This window comes from Saccoglossus kowalevskii, chromosome 10 (genome assembly GCF_978046115.1).
Source record: "Saccoglossus kowalevskii chromosome 10, keSacKowa6.1, whole genome shotgun sequence".
NCBI lineage: Eukaryota > Metazoa > Hemichordata > Enteropneusta > Harrimaniidae > Saccoglossus > Saccoglossus kowalevskii.
Window position 1 is genome coordinate 26,469,202 of NC_140650.1, and position 21,291 is coordinate 26,490,492.

The following is a 21,291-nucleotide window of genomic DNA, read 5'->3' on the forward strand; positions in this document are numbered from 1 at the left end:
AGTCGGGATAATGACTGTGGTGATGTCAGACTAGTGTGGCAGTAAAACAAAACACTGTGGCAGTCAGGATAATGACTATGGCAGTGTCAGACCAGTGTGGCAGTAAAACAAAGCACTGTGGCAGTCAGGATAATGACTATGGCAGTGTCAGACTAGTGTGGCAGTAAAACAAAGCACTGTGGCAGTCGGGATAATGACTGTGGTGATGTCAGACTAGTGTGGCAGTAAAACAAAGCACTGTGGCAGTCAGGATAATGAATGTGGCAGTGTCAGACTAGTGTGGCAGTAAAACAAAGCACTGTGGCAGTCGGAATAATGACTGTGGTGGTGTGAGACCAGTGTGGCAGTAAAACAAAGCACTGTGGCAGTCAGGATAATGACTTGTTAATGACACTGACTCACACCATTTGTTACTTGTCAATATTAGTAACAACACGTTCCAGCATCATCTCATTGAAGAATTACTTGAAAGGAAAAATAATAATTCAGTTACACAAACAAACACAGTGGTAGACATGTACAGGAAAAAGTATGATGTCATTGAGGTCAGTCAGGTCGGGTCAAGGTGGTGGGTTGTCATTGTTTGTGTCTGAAATGTGTAGGTCGAGATGTCCAATGAAAAATGGGTGGACATTTTTTTGGGTTGAGATGTCCAGCATCCCTGACGAGTGTGGTGGTAAAATAAAGCACTGTGGTGATATTGCTACACTGTTTTTTGATTTGGGACTAACATTTTTGAATTCATGCCTCACTGTTAATTACCTCACTACCGTTAAAATTCTACCTACATGTACCGGTACATGTACGTGTAATTCAACCACCTACTTATTCAGTAGATTTTCGTAATTCATTGGCTTCTAAAGTTTCAACCGATCGCACAATTATGCTGTTTTTTGTTCTCCAGATTTTTCTGTATCATTCACTATCAACTAGTAATATGTAATTGTTATTTTTCAGGAAAAGGCTGATGCTATAGTCGCTGAACATTCTAAATCAGTAGAGTTTGAATCAACGGATAATATTATAGAATACTCATCTCTGTGGCAGAAATGCCAGCACCTTTGCAAAGATGAAAAAACTTTTGAATTAACATTACTGCATCTTCGGAAAACCAAAAAAGTTTGTTTTTTAAAAACTGAAGACGGATTACAGGTAATGTATTAATTTATACAAAAAAGAAAGAAAGAATTTGAAAGAGTAAAAGAATATAATAAATATTGTCAAAGAAAAGTGTGTAGCAAATAGACAAGTTTTGAGTTCCTGGGCATGTTCCCTTGTTGCCACAATACTGAATACACATTGTCCATTTTTACCTTGCCCGTACCATCAAAGATGGAAGGGAAAAGTATATTAAGGGAAAAATTGTGTCCGGCGTTGTTGTCGTCGTCGTTAATAATTGTTATTGTGTGCATAATAACTTTACTAATTCTATTCCAAACTTTATCAAACTTGGTCACCTTATTCATCAGTATAAAGTCTTCCCTGAGTTTGAACAACAGATGTCCTGTATGAAAATATCATGCAAAAATTGAGAAAATCTGATAAAATATTTTGACTGTTTCTACTTGACTGATCACTGGTGATACACATCAAAGGTCACTGATCTCAGTGGAAATATGCATTGTTGTATGTGTTCAATGAAGCAAATGATTTATCTTGTAATAATATCCTTGGTAATGTATCTCAGAATCCCATACTGGGTTTCAAAACCAACTCATGGAGAGATTGCACAGTCTGATACACATTTGCAAACCTACCAATAAAATCTTTACAGAAAACAAGATGTCAGAAAATCAATATAAGCACTGTTATGAACTGGGTGCCAAACTTTGATCAAGATCTGAAGCTAATAGAAAATCTGTGTAGTCAAAAGTTATCAAATCAAAAACAATACATAAAAAATACATTAAAAGCAAAACATTTCATCCACATTTTAAAAAGAAAATTATTCTAAAATATATGTATTCTGTATTTGACAAACAGTTCATTCGAAAAATGAAAACTCACAGGAATATGTTTCAGCTATTAGAACAGAATGAATAAGTTTTTATAATACTAGTTTAAAAACGCACTTCAGAGATTGCAGTGTTTGAAGATGTAGTTTCTCAGGAGGCAACAGTACTGTTGACTTCTCCCTCCACTGGACACCAACTATTTAAGTTGATATGCATACAAAGCAGAGCTTGCAACATGATAGCTTTTCATAAAGGGTGTTTTTTTTACTTTTCATATAATACAGTAGTCACACAATGAGGCAGTTCATATTTGTCTCAGTGAATCATTCATTTTTGACAGACACCTGTACAAAATACTTGAACTAAAGCCAGCTAAATTTTTCTGTTATCTTGCAGTGTTCTTCCCAGGCCTTTCAAGCACTGCGGGCCCGCGTCGCTTAGACAAACAGCCACGTCGCTTTTGTTTCGCCCGCGATCCTTGAAATCCTGCCCGCGATGCTTATTCACGTTGTATTGTTTACAAGTGTCAGCCTCGTCTAGCACATCTTTAAAACAATAACATGTATTGATCGAAAGGTAATCCCGCCTTTGTGCATAGTTAGCCTTACAAAAACAGTGATAAAAACGGAAGTCTACAAGAAGTTACCAAGTCTATCAAGGGTGCGGAGCTAGCAAACCCAAAATACTAGGGTAGTAATAATTTGCCCATTGCGTCGGGATGGTTTATGCCGAGTTGCTGCACTGCGATTAATTGCGTTTTTACTACTTCATCGCCAGTGACACTAATTACCAAGACTTAAAAAAACAAGTGAAATTAAGTCGCATCGGGAAAAAAAACTAAATAAATCGAAGTAAAAATTATTCAACTGAAGACGAGACGGACGAAGAAAAAACGAACCCTGACCTCTAGAAATACCTCATTCATGGTGCGTCATTACCGAAGAACGCCACCCTAAGGCGACGTAACGCATGTAGTGACATCACAACCGATGCATGCTGGGTTACAACAGAGATTTTGATTGAGGTAGCAAAGATGGCGGCGCAGAGTGCAGTTTTCCGCGATGTTTAAAAACAACATTTCGTTGGCGATTTTGATGTAATTTGTAAGTTAATTATCAATGAATCGTTTTAATTAAGCAAACATTCTAAGTTTGTGTATTTTTAAACAAAAAAGTCAGGAACCGATGATCGCAACAGCAGCGGTGAATACCCGTTCAACACAATGCCGTCAGCTGACAATGTTACGGTGATCGTAGCGTTACACGAATAATAGATAGATCAATGAAAAATCGCTGACTTTAGTTTTGAAATGCTGTTATAGAAAAAAAATGTCATTATTGATTTATTACTTTCTTCATACAGATTTTACAAATTAAACAAACAAATTAGCCGCGATGATTGGCTTAGAGTCTGGGGAGAACACTGATCTTGCATGTTTTATGAATCTATTCACATCTAAATGCAGCACTTTTTTTTTGCAATGAGACATTTGTTTTTATTCTAAAATATCTCAATTACTTTCAATAAAGCTGGAAATTATGTTCCTTAAAATAATTAAACAAATAAGGCACCAATGTTTTTGTAAGATATTTACATCTTTTAAGGACATTCGGTAGACTGATTCCCCACTGTTGGTTCAACCCCAAAACTTGTTTGTATTCAAAATTAATTATGACAATGCATATTTATATTGAAACAAACTATGATAAAGGGAATTATATTATATAACAAAGGGCAAGGTCACCAGAGTTCAACTATGTTTCTTAAGTTGAATACACATTCTTGTATGTTGTCCTCCAGAAATATTTTACAAAAGCATGTACATATTAAAATGATATTCTGTCTTTATTCATTTTGAGTACCGTATTTATTTTTCTTTATTTTATGAGATGTTTGTAAACTGTCAAAAGTAGTGTTGGATTTCTAAAATACAAAATCAATATTCACAGTACAAAACTGAAGCTAGTATAGTAAAATATCTTCGTAAAAAAACTCCATATTATTGCGGACCGTAAGTGAATCTATTTGACCCCCATGGCAGCTTAGTAACCAGGGAACTTCAGAAACCCAAACAGGTCTCAATAATAGTATTTCATTCACCCCTATTGTATTAACTATTATGATAATTAGGAGAAACTGACAGGTGAGTGTTTTTGTTTTTTATTTACTAGATTTTAAAATTTTCCAGTCCAAACAGTAAAATATGCCCAGAATTTAATGAAGTAGATGTGGATGTGTTTAGGTGAGTAATTCATTTTTTTGTTGCAAATATTTACCCACGGCATTAATTTGCACTGATACTTATTTTCAACTGGTTGTGATTATTTGTTATAAAACACTCTCATATCATACTTTTATTTTGTATTCTGAAGAAGCAATGATGTAAATTCCAGAACAGATAATTTTTATGAAAAACTGTTATTGAGAAAACCTTTTGTGAATTTGCCTCTTGGTCTGCATTCCTGTAGGGAGTATACAACCAAGCTTCTGTTTAGGCACACCTGGGCTAACATAGTGTTCATTTAGGCACACCTGGGCTAATGTAATGTTCTATTTAGGCACACCTGGGCTAACATAGTGTTCTATTTAGGCACACCTGGACTAACGTAGTGTCCTATTTAGGCACACCTGGGCTAACATAGTGTTCTATTTAGGCATACCTGGGCTAACATAGTGTTCTATTTAGGCATACCTGGGCTAACATAGTGTTCTATTTAGGCACTCCTGGGCTAACATAGTGTTCTATTTAGGCACACCTGGGCTAACATAGTGTTCTATTAAGACACACCTGGGCTAACATAGTATTTTATTTAGGCACTCCTGGGCTAACATAGTCATTAGTGTTCTATTTAGGCACACCTGGGCTAACATAGTGTTCTATTTAGGCACACCTGGGCTAACAGTGTTCTATTTAGGCACACCTGGGCTAACTCAGTGTTCTATTCAGGCACACCTGGGCTAACTTAGTGTTCTATTCAGGCACACCTGGGCTAACATAGTGTTCTATTAGGCGCATCTGGGCTAACATAGTTATTACCCCCATAGGAATAAATTACTGTGATAGTTCTTGTGTTATAGTATTATTGTGATATTTCTTTGTATATGAAGTTGCATTTCTCTTTTTATTTCTACATATAGGTTAAAGCAGAGTATTCAGGTGATGAAACTTCACATAGATAGACTAACTAATGAAATGGAAAGGTATAAAATGGAAGCAGTTGTACAGTTAAAAAAAGGAATGAGGACTTTAGTAAGTGTAAAGTACCAGTGAAAATGCAGAATGTTTAACCTTTTCACTACCAGACTTTCTTACCACAATTTTTCTGCACTTTTTTCTTATATTCATCAATATTTCTGGAAATAAACCCTATTTTTGGGGCCATCAGACAAAATTTGAGTCAATTTTTAGTTTTTACTCAAAAAATTTTGTTATTTTTGTCCCAATCTTCTGAAGGAAAAAGCAAACTATAAACAGAACTATTTTGTGAATTTCTGATGAAAAGAGGGAACTGGTGGTGAAAAGGTTAATTTGCTATCACAGTACACAATATGTATTTTACATGTGTTTACCATATCTATTTTTCATGAATTTTATTTGCTCAAAATCTAAATTCATTTTGATTTCGAATGCATGAATCAGATTCAATGGGGGAGACATAGCCAGTGTACCCTGGGTGAGTGTGCCACAAAGTCAATATGGGAGACATAGCCAGTGTACCCTGGGTGAGTGTGCCATGGATTCAATAAGGGAGACATAGCCAGTGTACCCTGAGTGAGAGTGACATGGATTCAATAGGGGAGACATAGCCAGTGTCCCCTGGGCGAGAGTGCCACAGATTCAATAGAGGAGACATAGCCAGTGTACCCTGGGTGAGTGTGCCATGGATTCAATAGGGGAGACATAGCCAGTGTCCCCTGGGCGAGAGTGCCACAGATTCAATAGAGGAGACATAGCCAGTGTACCCTGGGTGAAAGTGTCACAGATTCAATAGGGGAGACATCGCCAGTGTACCCTGGATACTTTATCCTCAGAGTGTGCCATAGACACAATGGAATGCTGTTTGAGCCACTGGTCACAATTCATTCATTCACTTCACAAAATCAGGGGAACCTTGGATAAGGTTTGTAGCTGTTTGTGTCAAGCCAAGTAGATAACACATTCAATTGAAATTTGATAGATGGCCATGCAGTGTAGCCATGTGTAGCACCCTCGCTGCCTGAACGGCATCAACCTTCACTAATGCCTGACAGAATAGTGTATGTCTCGTTGACAAGATCAATACTGTGAATTCACAAAGTTTAAGCCTTCTTGCAATGAGTTTAATGAATATTCATTTTGGTGGTCATGGTAACACAAAGCCATGTTTGCATTGTCGGCAAAAATCACAGACTGTTTTCAACAAGATGATAAACATTGGGTGGAAACAAACTCTGCCATGAATGGATACTCTTTGATGGCTGTCACTATCTGACGCTGTGCAATTTGATTGGTACCGACACAAAATCATTGGGGGAAGTGAAAAAACTACATCGTTCTGTCAGGCCTATGTTGGGTTTACAGCATGGTGGAGGACACAACTCACGCGACCTTGTGAAGTGCTGTCATGTTTCTATGGCAACAAAGTATGATCATACTTTCCTTCTCTATATATAATGTACTATAGGTATGTGTATATTACTGATATTCAATTTTGCAGGCTAAAAATTACCTCAGACAAAAGCGAAGCATCCAGAGGACACTTGAAAATAAATATATTGCTTTAGAAACCATGGAAACGATGCAGAGAAAAATACAAGAAGCACACAGTGATATAATGGTAATTAACACTTTTATAATGATGTGTGCATCTTATGTTCAGACTGTATGGTTATAGTTTGTATAGCAACAACCTAAGGGGCTTTAATGAAATGGTTGTTATAGACAGGCGGTCTTTATATGAAGGTTGGATTATTTGTTTATGGATTGCCAATGTAACTTGTTCCGAAAATAATGAGTGGTACTTTTGTAACACAACAAATTTTGTTGATCAAAATCAAATAAGTTTGACTTGCGGGTATTTTATAAATGAAAAGGTAATTATTATTTTGGTCTCTTAGCAAAAGGGAAGCTGCAAAAATATTGCTGAAAGGGTGGTCATTATAGATGTTGTGGGACTGCCTAAAAGTGGTCACTATACTCAGGTGGTCTTCATATAGAGGTGCTCCACAAACACAGGTTTGCCTGTATATGCATGCATACATGAATAATCTTACATGTTTTTGGAGTGGTTTCTGACTACAGTGTGATTTTTGTTAAAGTGGTGAAAATAAAAGAAAACTGTCTACGTTCAAGTGTTGTGAGATAACTAATAATGTGCATACAATGTCTTCCAGATTATTGATGCCTACAAAGCTGGATCAGCTGCTTTGAAGCAAACCTTAAACATAAATGAACTAACTCCAGCGGCTGTTGACAATGCTATGGATGAAGTACAGGAGGTGAGTTGAACAATGATCACTCACAGGGGTTTTTCTAGAAAAAAACTGCAAGAGGATGCACTGCAATTCAGCGGCGCCACCAAGTGGGAGAGATAGCGTTCTCCCTACCAGGGTGTGGAGTTTTTGATAATTCTAAGTTAAAATGGAGCATTCTATAGCTTCCTTGGGGCGAAAATTACTATCAGACAGGTCACAGTTGAAGACTGTGGCCACATGTGATCCCTGGTCAATCAGAATTTTATGGTTGCCAGAGGATCTGCTCCCCAGGGTAAGGAGCGCATGGCCATGGCATGAGGGCACTGCGCCCTTGTTTTAAAAAAATCCCTGACTCAGTTTTAATAGGTTGCAGTATGGTATTGTTATTTTTATTGCTTCTATTTCACTTGTAGTGTCAGACAAATCCTGCATAAATTAACATTCATTGCATAATTATTGTGTTTTGTTATCCATTCATTGTCTGGGTCATTATCACCATTCAGGTCACAGGATGCTTGATCTGTAATTGATTTGTAGATGGACAAAATTACGTTATAATTGGAACGGAACTGCTAGAATTTTATTCTCTTGTTCAAATTGTATCCATAGTCACATTGATTGTATACAATTTCGCTATCAGAATCCACACTGATGCCAAAAATAAAACTATCAGTCAGGAGGCTATTGGTGAAATTTACGTTTACATGTAATAAGTCGCCCAAATATACATGACTATGATTGTAGCCATGTGCCTTGTGATTTTTAAACACTTCAATATTAGCATATAAATGTAGGTTAACCTGTCATGGAACATTCTTGTCTCTACTCACCATGTCTGTGTGTTATACAGAATCATAACAATACATCCCAAATACCTATATACCCATTCATACATTCACTTACTGTCATTGCGAGAATATTCCGCTGGATAATGTTGCAATTTACATCGCTGTTTTCTAACAATATTGCTATACATTAAGCAGTATTGTGATTTTTGATTTACATGCGTGCTTTGATTGGAGATATGCTTTTAACGGGGCAAATACAGTATTCGCTATTTGGTATCCATGACAACAGACACGATTTCTTATGTTTTGCAGGCTTTGGAAGCATACCAAGAAGTGAACGACACAGTGATGCAAGGAAACGATACAATATCCGATATTGCTGGTATCAGTAAAAATGAACTGGAAGAAGAATTAGAACTACTACTTGCTGGAGAAAATGAGTCATTTGATGATTTAGGAATTTCCGCTTTTGATAAAATGAATGTGGCAGACACATCAGGTATGGTGAAACTGCAGAATTTCAAGTTTTTATTTTAATGTAGACAAAACATCGTATTTTCAATCAAATTTAGCATGTTGATGATCTTTAATGAATTTAACTGGCTCAGCAAATATGTCTTCAAATATGTGCATATTAATTAAGTAATTTGCATAACAAGTTTCTTGTGCATCTCAAAAATGTTTGCCAATGGATTGAAATTTGGTTATATGCATATGTTTATATAGTTTTGCATTATTCTATGCATAATAATTAGCTGTATTTCATTTTCATACAATTAACATCAATTTCTCAAATTTAAGTTAATCTTGGTATGTGCATGTTGTTTGGTTACGTAATATTTGTAGGTTAAAAAAAATATTTTGTGCAAGATTACAAAAGTTGACTCTAGCGCTTAAAAGGTTACTCTCCTGAATTTTTTTCAATATCTTTGCCACATGAAAAGGGTTTTAAGTTGGTCAAAATAAACTTCACTTTTTCAATTACGATGACTCATGACTTTATTTTTTTTCAGCTTCTGACAGAGAGCCAAACTTCAGTGACATACTAGCAACTAGCCAGTCAACCCCGCCACATTTTCCAAGTGTACCAACTACCCCACCACAATATGATGTGTATAAAGTACCAGCCGGCTCATCACAAGTACATGACGTGTATGATATGAGGTTTCCAGACGTGCCATCAACAGCTATGCCAACATCACCATCATCACAAAATTACAAAGAAAGAAATGTTGAGACAATTATTCTGGAATGAATAATGTATTTGTTAATAGTACCAAAAACATCCATCTATCATAGTATGTACAGCTTCAGTAACATAGGACACAGGCCATAGATGGTGTCTGATTCCTCATATTGCTTACAGTGCATAGTGAAATGAAATGACAATAGATTGAACCAAATCTCAGTAAAATAAAGTAAACCACAGCATGGAATTGAAACTCTATTACGTTTCTTTTTTAAAAAAATCCTCGATACTCAATACTGTAAACCACTTAGCTTTGTGAGAAACAAGTTTCAGAGTCAGTAAAAATTGTGAAATTTGTAGTTTTTCTGAGGTCTAAGTGTTACCTTTCGCAAAAGTTAGTTTTCTCAAATGCTGTCAAATCCTCAAATCATGAAAAAGTCTTGGTGTAATGTAATTCTTCTGTTACTTCATCCATATATAAAAAAATATTTCTGAAAGTGGTTGAATTGACTGAAATGTGGTTTTTGATCAATTGCATTATGATTAATGTCAGTGGAGTTAATTTAAAAAGAAAAAATTGGAAACTGTAATATTGTTATTTTTCTCATCAATGCCAATAAGAAATTTTAAGGTAGATTTATATAGTCTGAATGCTGTCATTTACTGCCAGAGGTTGAGTTGAATTGGTAGAAGAAAGTTGACCAACAACCGGTTATAGAATCACAGAACTGTCAGACATATAAAAATGGTACTGAGTACTCCAAAGATACCGTGGTACATTTATGTCTAGTTTGTACATAAATAATGACATTTTATTGTTCATGATAACAAGATTATACAGCAACCAGAGTACCCTCTAACAGAACATATTTTGTAGTGATCTTGAGTCAAAATGATGACTACTGGGAAAAGAGGCATTCAAGTAAAAGTAATGTATATGGCTATAGGGAGCTCCTGAAGGCATAAATTGTTGTGACACTTGATTTACTTTGGTTTTACATTTATTTTGTTTATAAACAAATTCCATTTATATCACTTTTCTGTTACGTCTTTGGTGTGCCAGGGAATGTCACAAAAAATGTCCATCATTTACACATCATAAAGAGCCATGAATCAAGATTAAACAAATACATTCTACAATTCATCATTTACAGTTGATGTTAATCTAGATGTAATTTATGAGTCCAAAGTATTTGTCTGACTAAATTTTTCATTAGAGTTCCTGCTATAAAATAGTGACCAAAAGGTTAAGTGTCTGTTTTCAGTTTTAACCTGTGATAAATGCAACTCTAGGTCCATTTTGTCTTGCCTGTTTCAGGTATGTATGGGGGTGTCTGTTGTGATTGTTTCAGGTATGTATGGGGGTGTCTGTTGTGATTGTTTCAGGTATGTATGGGGTGTCTGTTGTGATTGTTTCAGGTATGTATGGGGGTGTCTGTTGTGATTGTTTCAGGTATGTATGGGGGTGTCTGTTGTGATTGTTTCAGGTATGTATGGGGGTGTCTGTTGTGATTGTTTCAGGTATGTATGGGGGTGTCTGTTGTGATTGTTTCAGGTATGTATGGGGGTGTCTGTTGTGATTGTTTCAGGTATGCATGGGGTGTCTGTTGTGATTGTTTCAGGTATGTATGGGGGTGTCTGTTGTGGTTGTTTCAGGTATGCATGGGGGTGTCTGTTGTGATTGTTTCAGGTATGTATGGGGTGTCTGTTGTGATTGTTTCAGGTATGTATGGGGGTGTCTGTTGTGGTTGTTTCAGGTATGTATGGGGGTGTCTGTTGTGATTGTTTCAGGTATGTATGGGGGTGTCTGTTGTGATTGTTTCAGGTATGTATGGGGTGTCTGTTGTGATTGTTTCAGGTATGTATGGGGGTGTCTGTTGTGGTTGTTTCAGGTATGCATGGGGGTGTCTGTTGTGATTGTTTCAGGTATGTATGGGGGTGTCTGTTGTGATTGTTTCAGGTATGTATGGGGGTATCTGTTGTGATTGTTTCAGGTATGTATGGGGGTGTCTGTTGTGATTGTTTCAGGTATGTATGGGGGTGTCTGTTGTGATTGTTTCAGGTATGCATGGGGGTGTCTGTTGTGATTGTTTCAGGTATGTATGGGGGTGTCTGTTGTGATTGTTTCAGGTATGCATGGGGGTGTCTGTTGTGATTGTTTCAGGTATGTATGGGGTGTCTGTTGTGATTGTTTCAGGTATGTATGGGGGTGTCTGTTGTGATTGTTTCAGGTATGTATGGGGGTGTCTGTTGTGATTGTTTCAGGTATGTATGGGGTGTCTGTTGTGATTGTTTCAGGTATGTATGGGGGTGTCTGTTGTGATTGTTTCAGGTATGTATGGGGGTGTCTGTTGTGATTGTTTCAGGTATGTATGGGGGTGTCTGTTGTGATTGTTTCAGGTATGTATGGGGGTGTCTGTTGTGATTGTTTCAGGTATGTATGGGGGTGTCTGTTGTGATTGTTTCAGGTATGTATGGGGGTGTCTGTTGTGATTGTTTCAGGTATGTATGGGGGTGTCTGTTGTGATTGTTTTTGTTGTTGTCTCCATTGTGAACTTTGTTTCTTGTGATTACAATTACTCAAGCAATTTTTATCTGATCATCTTTAAACTTGTATACCATATTAATCAATTGTGATATGAATTGCTTGTTTATTTTTCAAAGATATTTGTGAAAATGTAACCTAAAATTGTCTGGAAATCTTATCAATCACTGTAGTATATCAACCAAGTTTACTTTTGGTGTAACTAGCATGTACATTGTATAATTTTCAAGATATAAATGAAAATTTGGCTGTAATACTATTTTAACATTTGTCAAAATAAGTATGAAGTCATTTGCACTGCTGATCACAAGAACCAGATGTTAAGAATCTTCTCTCAAAGACATGTTACTAAGGCAGCGCAGTCACTAGATATACTAGTATTGTTTTCATTATGTTGTATAAATCATCATTACACTGTATGTTGTATAAGTTATCCTTCATTTTTCTGGTATGTATTTTTTTTTTCACTAAAATTTGCTGACCTGTGCACTATTTGGGAAACTTTTACACAATTCATGTTATGTTATTCTAGAAGGAACCTCAAGGTTAATATAGTACATGCATTAATGAAGGTATCAATTTATACTCGAGCAGTATTTAATTTATATCAGATATATCCACGCAACCAGTCTAGTTTGTATCCATTCTGAATTTTTATTTCTTATATTTAATAACTTCAATTCTCAAGTTACGATTGTAATAGTTAAGCTTTGTTTATCATATCCTTTATCTCCCGTGCGTTTTCACTATTTTATCTTCTGTGCGCTTTTTGCTATCTCCTCAGTGAGTTCGTGGTTACAGTTCTGTTTTGGGAAAGGATTTGTTAACTTGTGTAAATATTTTGGTTGTTGAAATATTCACACTGTCTGTATATTAATAATAACACAGTATTCTTGCCATTAATTAGCAAACTATGCAATACTTCTCATCTATATCAGAAAGATTGGTATATTGTGAATGTGTACATATGAAATAGTGTTAATATTACAACTACTCCAGCGCAAATGTAGAGCCCAAACTTTGCTACATGGAATATTTTGGGATGTTAGTATTTATGAATTTCTTGAAATATGATCATTGTAATATCCAATAGAGGCTGCACAATTGGACTACCTGTCATTTTTAAAAATTAGTTATTTTATTCATGGACACACCCATGAATTTCTACCATCGCCTTCTCTTTCTTTCAATGCAACATAATCTGTGTCCATTTGATATAAAAGTTTTACCCCTTTTTTTTTGGGAAATGAAAATGTTCTAGATTAAGATATTTTTTAAATTCTGTACATGTTGAGTGAATAAAGATGTAATTATTGTATTTGTATAAAATTATTTTTTTGTATTATGCATTTACCATATTTTCTCCATTAGAAGTGCATTGTACCGTTTATTGATTAGGCTATTTACTAGTATTCACTACAATAAACCCTGTCATGCATTTCTGTGCGCTGATCACTAGGAAGTAGGAGATACTGTAAGCCTAAAATACTTTATTTTCGCTTGAGGGATGATTTCATGAAAAATAAAATCCAGTGAATATACTTTTTTTCCTATATTTCACATTAAACTCATCAAAAATCAGTGAAAATAAATTTCATACAAAACGCCCAAAAAGCCTTTTCAGCGAAAATTAATTCCAGCAAAAATAAAGTATTCCACAGTATTCAATGTTCGCTTGGATGCTGTGGAAACATAACTGAAATATTCATCCAAATTCAATTGGGAGGGGTCTAATGGCAACAAGACTAGAGTCTGGTGTGCATCTCCGACTAATCATAATGAAAAGTGCTTCACATCAAATATTAATTATTTGTAATATAGTTAATATTCGATCATCGTACATAACATCCTGCAATTATCTTCCATCAATATTGCATTAATTACAGTAGACGTATGTCAAGAGCTTCAAACAAAATTTTGCCGAAAGTATTGCCATTTAAAATCTAGAAAACTGAAAAATCATTAAATACTCGCATATACGTGTTGTATACCCTAAGCCTTTGAGCCAGTCAATTTTATTTGAAAGAAAGCTGTTTATGGTATTCACTTATTTTTGACTCCCATGTGCGAAGCACAAAATGGGAGTCTTTGCAGTTAGTGTGTCTGTATGTGTGTGTATGTGTGTTCGACTGTTCCACTGCTATCTCAAGAACCATACATCGGTTTTTGATGAAACTTGGTGCATAGATGCTCTGGGCCAATGCGCAGATTTGATTAGGTTTCGGTAAAATTCCATGCTTGTTAATTACCTAATTTGCATGATAATTAGCTAATTTTTAGCTGTTCTATGACTGTTCCACTGATATCTAAAGAACCACTCATTGGATTTTGATGAAACTTGGTACATAGATGCTCTGAACATATGCACAGATTTGATTAGTTTTTGGTAAAAATCCGTGCATATTAATTACCTAATTTGCATGATAATTAGCTATTTTTTAGTGGTTCCATGACAGTTTCACTGATATCTAAACAACCACTCATTGGATTTTGATGAAACTTGGTACATAGATGCTCTGAACTAATGCTAGGTTTTGATTAGTTTTTGGTAATAATCCGTGGATACTAATTACCTAATTTGCATAATGATTAGTCAATTTTCGGTTTTTCCACTGATATCTCAAGTACTAATCATCACATTTCAATGAAAATTGGTACATAGATGTCATATGACACTGCACAGACCTGATAGTTTTTATGGTAATATCAGTACATATAATTACCTAATTTGCATAATTAATTAATTTTCAGCTTTTGATATAAGTAGTGAGCATTACATTTCAATGAAACTTGGTACTTACATACTCAAGGACTATGGAGAGATTGATTTTTTCGAATAAATATTTGTGCATATTAATCACCTAATTTGCATAATTAGTTAATTTTCAGCTTTTCCACGGGTATCTCAAGTACTAATCATTGCATTTCAATGAAACTTGGTACATAAATCCTTTAGGACTATGCAGAGACCTGATTAGTTTCAGGGTAAATAATTGTGCATATTAATTACCTAATTTGCATAATTAATTTTCAGCTTTTCTACTGATATCTAAATTACTAATCATCACATTTCAATGAATCTAGAATTATGCAGAGACCCAATTAGTTTTTGGTAAATATTTGTGCATATTAATCACCTAATTTGCATAATTAACCAATTTCCAACTTTCACACTGATATCTCAGGTACTAATCATCACATATCAATGAATGTTTTCTTACGTGGGTACGGTGTCCTATAAATCGTACTGCTTTTACAATTACCAGGTTTCTGCCCTTCACTGTATTTACTATACACCCTAATGCCTAAGGAGCCTCTGGTCATATACACAGTTTTCTTACATGGCTACGATGTCTTATAAATCGTACTGCTTTCAGAATTACCTGGTTACTGCCATCCACTGTATTTACTATACACCCTAATGCCTAAAAAAACCTCAGGTCATATACACAGTTTTCTTAAGTGGCTACGATAACCTATAAATCGTACTGCTTTCACAATTACCAGGATTCTGCCCTTCACTGTATTTACTATACACCCTAATTCCTAAGAAATCTCTTATCAATTACTATTTCAGTGGATCACGTGACATGATTGCCCGAAATGTGACCCTGGCGTATCGGTTAATTACTACTTGGTCAGTCTGGCTAGACTTAGATGTGTGGCAATGTTTTTTTGTTTTTTTATGTTGCACAGTGAATTTCATGAAGAAGTGAATGTTTTTATGGACATTTATGAAAAAATTACCCTGGAAAGCCCTGTGTTTCATTCAAATCCTAAAAATACATTTTCATTCGCTGCAGAAGTCATCGTATCTCTCATTACCCATGAGTCTTTGTAGGTTTCAGTCGGTCATGTTGGACATCGTTGATCCATCTTGTAAAATACAAGGCTAGACAATGAATCGAAGTGATCTATGCGAGTACTTTATTAACAGATAACACTGAAGAACACAACGCAAGGAATTGTGGTACAACTCATTAATTATACATGACATCATCTCCTCAGCCAATCAGAAATCACATCTAGTATTATATGACGTGTACAAAGTGAACAAATTAAGTTTATCCTAACACCCTCTCTTAAACTTAAATTGGCTCTAAGTTCAAAACATTCAACTTGGCCTTTGATACTGGTTTAGTAAATACATCAGCTATATTATTACTGGTTTCAACATAAATAAGTTCAACATTATCATTTTGAACTTCAGATCTCAAAAATGATACTTTATGTCTATGTGCTTTGATCGTTTATGACACACTGGGTTTTTAGCTAAAGCAATGGCACTCTGGTTATCAACAAACAAAACCGGCCTTCCGACTGACTGTCCACCCATGTCAGAAAACAACTGTTTCAAGAACTTTATTTCTTGAACAGCACTGGCCAATGCAATATATTCTGCTTCACAGGTGGATAAGGCAACACACTGCTGTTTACAGCTTTTCCATGAAATGAGTGGCCCGCTTTCACTTAACAAAAACCCATAGCCAGAAATTCTTTTTCTGTCATCAGAGCCTGCCCAGTCTGAGTCACAGTATCCAAATAAACTTGGCTCAGAGTCTAAACGACTGTACCTTAGCCCTAAATGCTGTGTTCCCTTTAAGTACCTTAATACATGTTTAGCCATACACAAGTGTTTCTGTAAAGGCTTAGACATAAACTGAGACAACTTGGTAACAATAAATGAAATATCTGGTCTAGTTGCAGTCATCAAATAAATTAAACTGCCAACTATCTCTCGGTAAATTTTATCATTTGATAGTGGAGATGACTGATCATTTATAGCTTTGCAAGCTCCCATATCACATGGAGTGGGTTTTGGCTTACAATCACTCATGTCAAATCTGTCTAGCATGTTTTCCACATATTTTGTTTGTTTCATTGTTATAGTGTCCTCACGGCAATCAAATTCAATACCCAGAAACCATGACAAAACACCTAAATCCTTCATTTTAAACTTATGACTGAGTGATTGTTTGATGTTCATTAAAACAGTCTCACTATTTGCTGCTATTATAATGTCATCAACCCAAACAATCATTACCACTTTACAATCACCAATACATTTTGTATACACACAATAATCGACTAAAGATTGCTAAAAATCCTCACTCATCAAAAATGTATGCAACATCTGATTCCACATTCTCCCGCTTTGTTTCAAGCCATAGATAGACTTGTTGAGCTTAAGCACCAAATTTTCATTATTTTCACCTGTTACAATAAAACCCTCTGGTTGTTGCATATAAATAACACAATCAAGCGGGGCATGTAAATATGCTGTTTTTACATCCATCTGATGTATAATAAAATTCTCATACAATGCTAACTGCATTAACATTCGCACTGACGTCATACGTGCTGTTGGGGCAAAAGTCTCATGGTAATCAATGTCCTGCCTTTGGGAAAAACCTCTAGCAACATATCTGGCTTTATGTTTCTCAACACCATCTGGGCTCACCTTCAAATTAAAAACCCATTTACCACCAACTACATTTTGGCCTTTAGGTAAGGTAACCAAATCAAATGTATCATTTTCCTCAAGAGCTGACATTTCCTCTTTCATAGCCTTTTGCCACTTGCATTTGTCAGGCGATTCAATAGCTTCCTGATAAGTGTTTGGTACATTACAGACTCTATAACAATAGTCAACACAATTATTTTCATTGTCATCAGTGACTGTGACATAGTCCTTAAGATACTCTGGCCTTCTATACAATCGTTTTGGTCTAACTCTCACTTCCCCTTCACTTTTCGTGGCATTTTGCTCACATTCAAGCTCACCAGCTTGAGGTTCATTTTTATCATTTATAATATCATTTTTTCTGAGGAGAAAATCGTTATCATGAAGTACATCACTAGTGTTTACATCATGTTCAAACTCGTTTACAAATTTTACACATCTGACCCTTCTGATCTTATTAATTTCCTTGAAATACACCAAATAGGCGGGACTTTCCTTGTCATACCCTACAAATATACCCCTGGTACACCGAGGGTCAAGCTTTGTCTTTACCTGAACATAGGCGTAACACACAGATCCAAACATATTCAAGTTACTCAAGTTGGGTCTTTTCCCTGTTAAACATTGAAATGGAGTCTGATTTGTCCGTGGATTATAACATCTATTACGTGTGTAAGCCGAAGCCATAACTGCATAAGTCCAAAACTGTTTAGGTAGTTTGGACTCAAATAAAATACACCTGCCCATTTCAAACAATGTTCGCCAACTGCGCTCAACAGTGCCATTTTGATGGGGTGAGTATGGAGCTGAAAACTCTTGACTAATTTTATTTTTGATCATTAAGGACCTAAATTTCTCTGAGGTAAATTCAGTACCATTATCACATCTTAACCTCTTAATTACACCATAGGGTGCACTATCAGCCAAAAACCTTTCTGTTGCTGCAACAGTATCGCTCTTACTAACAAGAAAATATACAAAAACAGCACCTGAATAATCATCAGTAAAACAAATAGCATATTTAAAACAATCTCTAGCAATAGGCTCAACTGGCCCCGCTAGGTCACAGTGGACAAACTCCATTGGCTTTGTAGCCCGTTTATCAGCTTCTCTATTGAAGGTTTGAACCATTTTCCCCAAAATACAGGTGTCACAGTTGAAATCTTGTTTATCAGTTATTTTTAACCCATCAACTACACTCTCTAATTTAATAATATCTTTGACATTACAGTGTCCCAAAATTTTGTGCCACTCTTCTAATGTTTTGGAAACAGATGTACAGGAAACTTTGTTTAAAAAATATAATCTACCATCCTTTTCTACATCAAAAATTGTACCATCTCTGGCTTTCATATTGGCACCATTTGGATAAAAATTTACTGATACTCCTTTACTTGTAGCAGCCTGAACAGAAAAAATATCCTGCTTGTAAGATGGTACATATAGAGTATTTTCTAAAATAACATCATGAGCATGACCATTTACATCATATAATACAACACAGGCATTGCCCCTGCCATAAACTACATTATTTGTACGGCTGCCATCAGCCAGCTCTATCACATGGCTTTTCGTGTCAAAATCTCTATCAAAACTCACAAATTTTGCTTTATCATTTACAATGTGTGTAGTTGCCCCACAATCAACCAACAAGCTGTGCTGTTTAGTTACAGAGTTACAAAAATTATCATGACTGAGCGCAAAACAAAATGAGTGTTCATTTTCGTCATTACTGCTTTTGACCGCATCTTTTCGTCTGCACTCTTTTGTCACGTGAGTCGTGGATTTGCAGACGTCGCACCACTTCTTAGGCTTTGCCCAGCAATCTGCTATTTTATGCCCCATCTTGCCACATCGGTAACATTTTGTTCCCGTCTGTGAAGGAAACTGGCGTGCCCGCTCTCTGTTTGAAAAATTTTGGCTTTGCGTGACCTTCATCACACCATCTTGCACGGGTACGTTTTCCCGCTGCTGGCCGCATTTATCAGTCTCCTCGTAGCTCTTTAACGCTACTTTAAAATTTGAAAATGTTTGCTGCTTCTCCCTCTGAGTTATGACGGCAACAAATGTTCTGAATTGCGGGGGGAGTCCCTTCAACATCATGGCGATTAAAAGACTGTCACTGATCACCTCACCTGCAGCCTTGAGTGACGTAGCGGCACTTTCGGCTCTGATTATATAGTCGGTCACATCCTCGCTGTCTTTCATCAACAGTGTCGTCAGCTCATTGTATAAAGCGATAACTCGAGGTTTGCTTTGCCCAACGTAATGTTCGCGTAAAACTTTGAGAGCCTTTCGTCCGTCGTTGTGTGCTTCCCTTATAACTAACGATAAACTCTTATCATCGAGGCACTGCACAAGCTCGGCATACGCATCCTTATTTTTACCCGCTTCTGGTTCTTCGGCGCCATCTTGGGCTGGTGCAATCACTTCATCCAATTTTTGTAGGCGCATATGCCCGAGGAATTTCACCTCCCAAAGTTCATACTTCGATTCATCACCGTCAAACAGCAACCGCGTCCTGGGCCCATAACCTGTTGGACATCGTTGATCCATCTTGTAAAATACAAGGCTAGACAATGAATCGAAGTGATCTATGCGAGTACTTTATTAACAGATAACACTGAAGAACACAACGCAAGGAATTGTGGTACAACTCATTAATTATACATGACATCATCTCCTCAGCCAATCAGAAATCACATCTAGTATTATATGACGTGTACAAAGTGAACAAATTAAGTTTATCCTAACAGGTCATTTGCCGGTTTACTGTCATGCACATACCCCAGACCATTCGTCCCGGTGTTATCGCTATCGCCACACGATCGTGTGGCGATAGCGATAACACCGGGACGAATGGTCTGGGGTATCATGCACAGCGCACAAAGAATAATACGTAGACATGCAACATAATTCGGGGAATTACCGTGTTTTTAAAATAGATATTTCGAAGAATTGTTGAATCATTGTTATTCCATTATTCTGAATATAATCGCACTGATAGAATTGATATTGTGTTTTCTATATTAAGTGCTGCAAGGTGCACATTTTTTCAGTATAGTTGGTGTTTTACCCGCAGCTGATGAGTGGATTGTAAGTATGCGAATACATGCTCTGTTGTTGTTTTTTTGCTTTGATGTTATAGTAGCTGTAGTCATGTGTACAGGTACGTTGACCAAGTATGCTACGTTTGTGTAAACATAGATTCTATAGATACTGTGGTACATTGACGCTGCAGTTCGGCGTCTTCTACACCGTTTGTGCTGGGACAGCGCTTCACCGTTTGTGCTGGGACAGCGCTTCCGACGACACAACGTACTGTGGTATACATAGTAAATTGCCCGGGGTAACCTTAGTTCGTAACGTCTGCAACACCATGCTTGATTAGATGTGTCTATTTACCAGTAGTAGTTTCTTTCATATATATATATATATATATATATATATATATATATATATATATATATACATTAGGCTGAATTACTGAATATACCCCCTGAGCAAACGCAATGCGCTGCGAAAATGATCTGAATGTTATTCCATCAACCAATAAAAAAAACACTTTCGTTTCATCCTATGAAATTTGTGGGTTTGTTTTGTCGATAGAATACACATTCTCATCCCAATATTAAACCGCAAGTTAAGACAAATCTGATTCACTGGTTTATTGATTTTTTACCGTCCACTCAAGGATGGTGACGTAGACGTCTTGCTGCATGGTCTCGTCAAAATCTCGTTCAAACTAACACTGAAACCACCTGTCGATGATTATTAATTACACGTATTCATGGATACGATAACGCATCTCGTTTTTAAAGTTCAAACTAAACACTAATTTTAATTTGTTTCTGTGTATTTTTTTAAGAACCATGGCGCGAGTTTTGCTTGTTGTA

General features: G+C 36.3%; 1 protein-coding gene across 1 annotated transcript in view; it reads left to right on the forward strand.

Annotated features, from left to right (window-relative positions):
• Window positions 1-13,260, forward strand: part of LOC102803920 (charged multivesicular body protein 7-like) — a 28,450-nt gene extending 15,190 nt beyond the window's left edge. Inside the window, exons 3-9 of the mRNA XM_085504437.1 lie at window positions 958-1,152; window positions 4,127-4,197; window positions 5,094-5,205; window positions 6,653-6,772; window positions 7,329-7,433; window positions 8,510-8,696; window positions 9,211-13,260. Of these exons, the coding sequence (XP_085360563.1) occupies window positions 958-1,152; window positions 4,127-4,197; window positions 5,094-5,205; window positions 6,653-6,772; window positions 7,329-7,433; window positions 8,510-8,696; window positions 9,211-9,452 (1,032 nt within the window). The 3' untranslated portion in view covers window positions 9,453-13,260. The remainder of the gene's footprint in view (window positions 1-957; window positions 1,153-4,126; window positions 4,198-5,093; window positions 5,206-6,652; window positions 6,773-7,328; window positions 7,434-8,509; window positions 8,697-9,210) is intronic.
• Window positions 13,261-21,291: the final 8,031 nt, after the last annotated feature.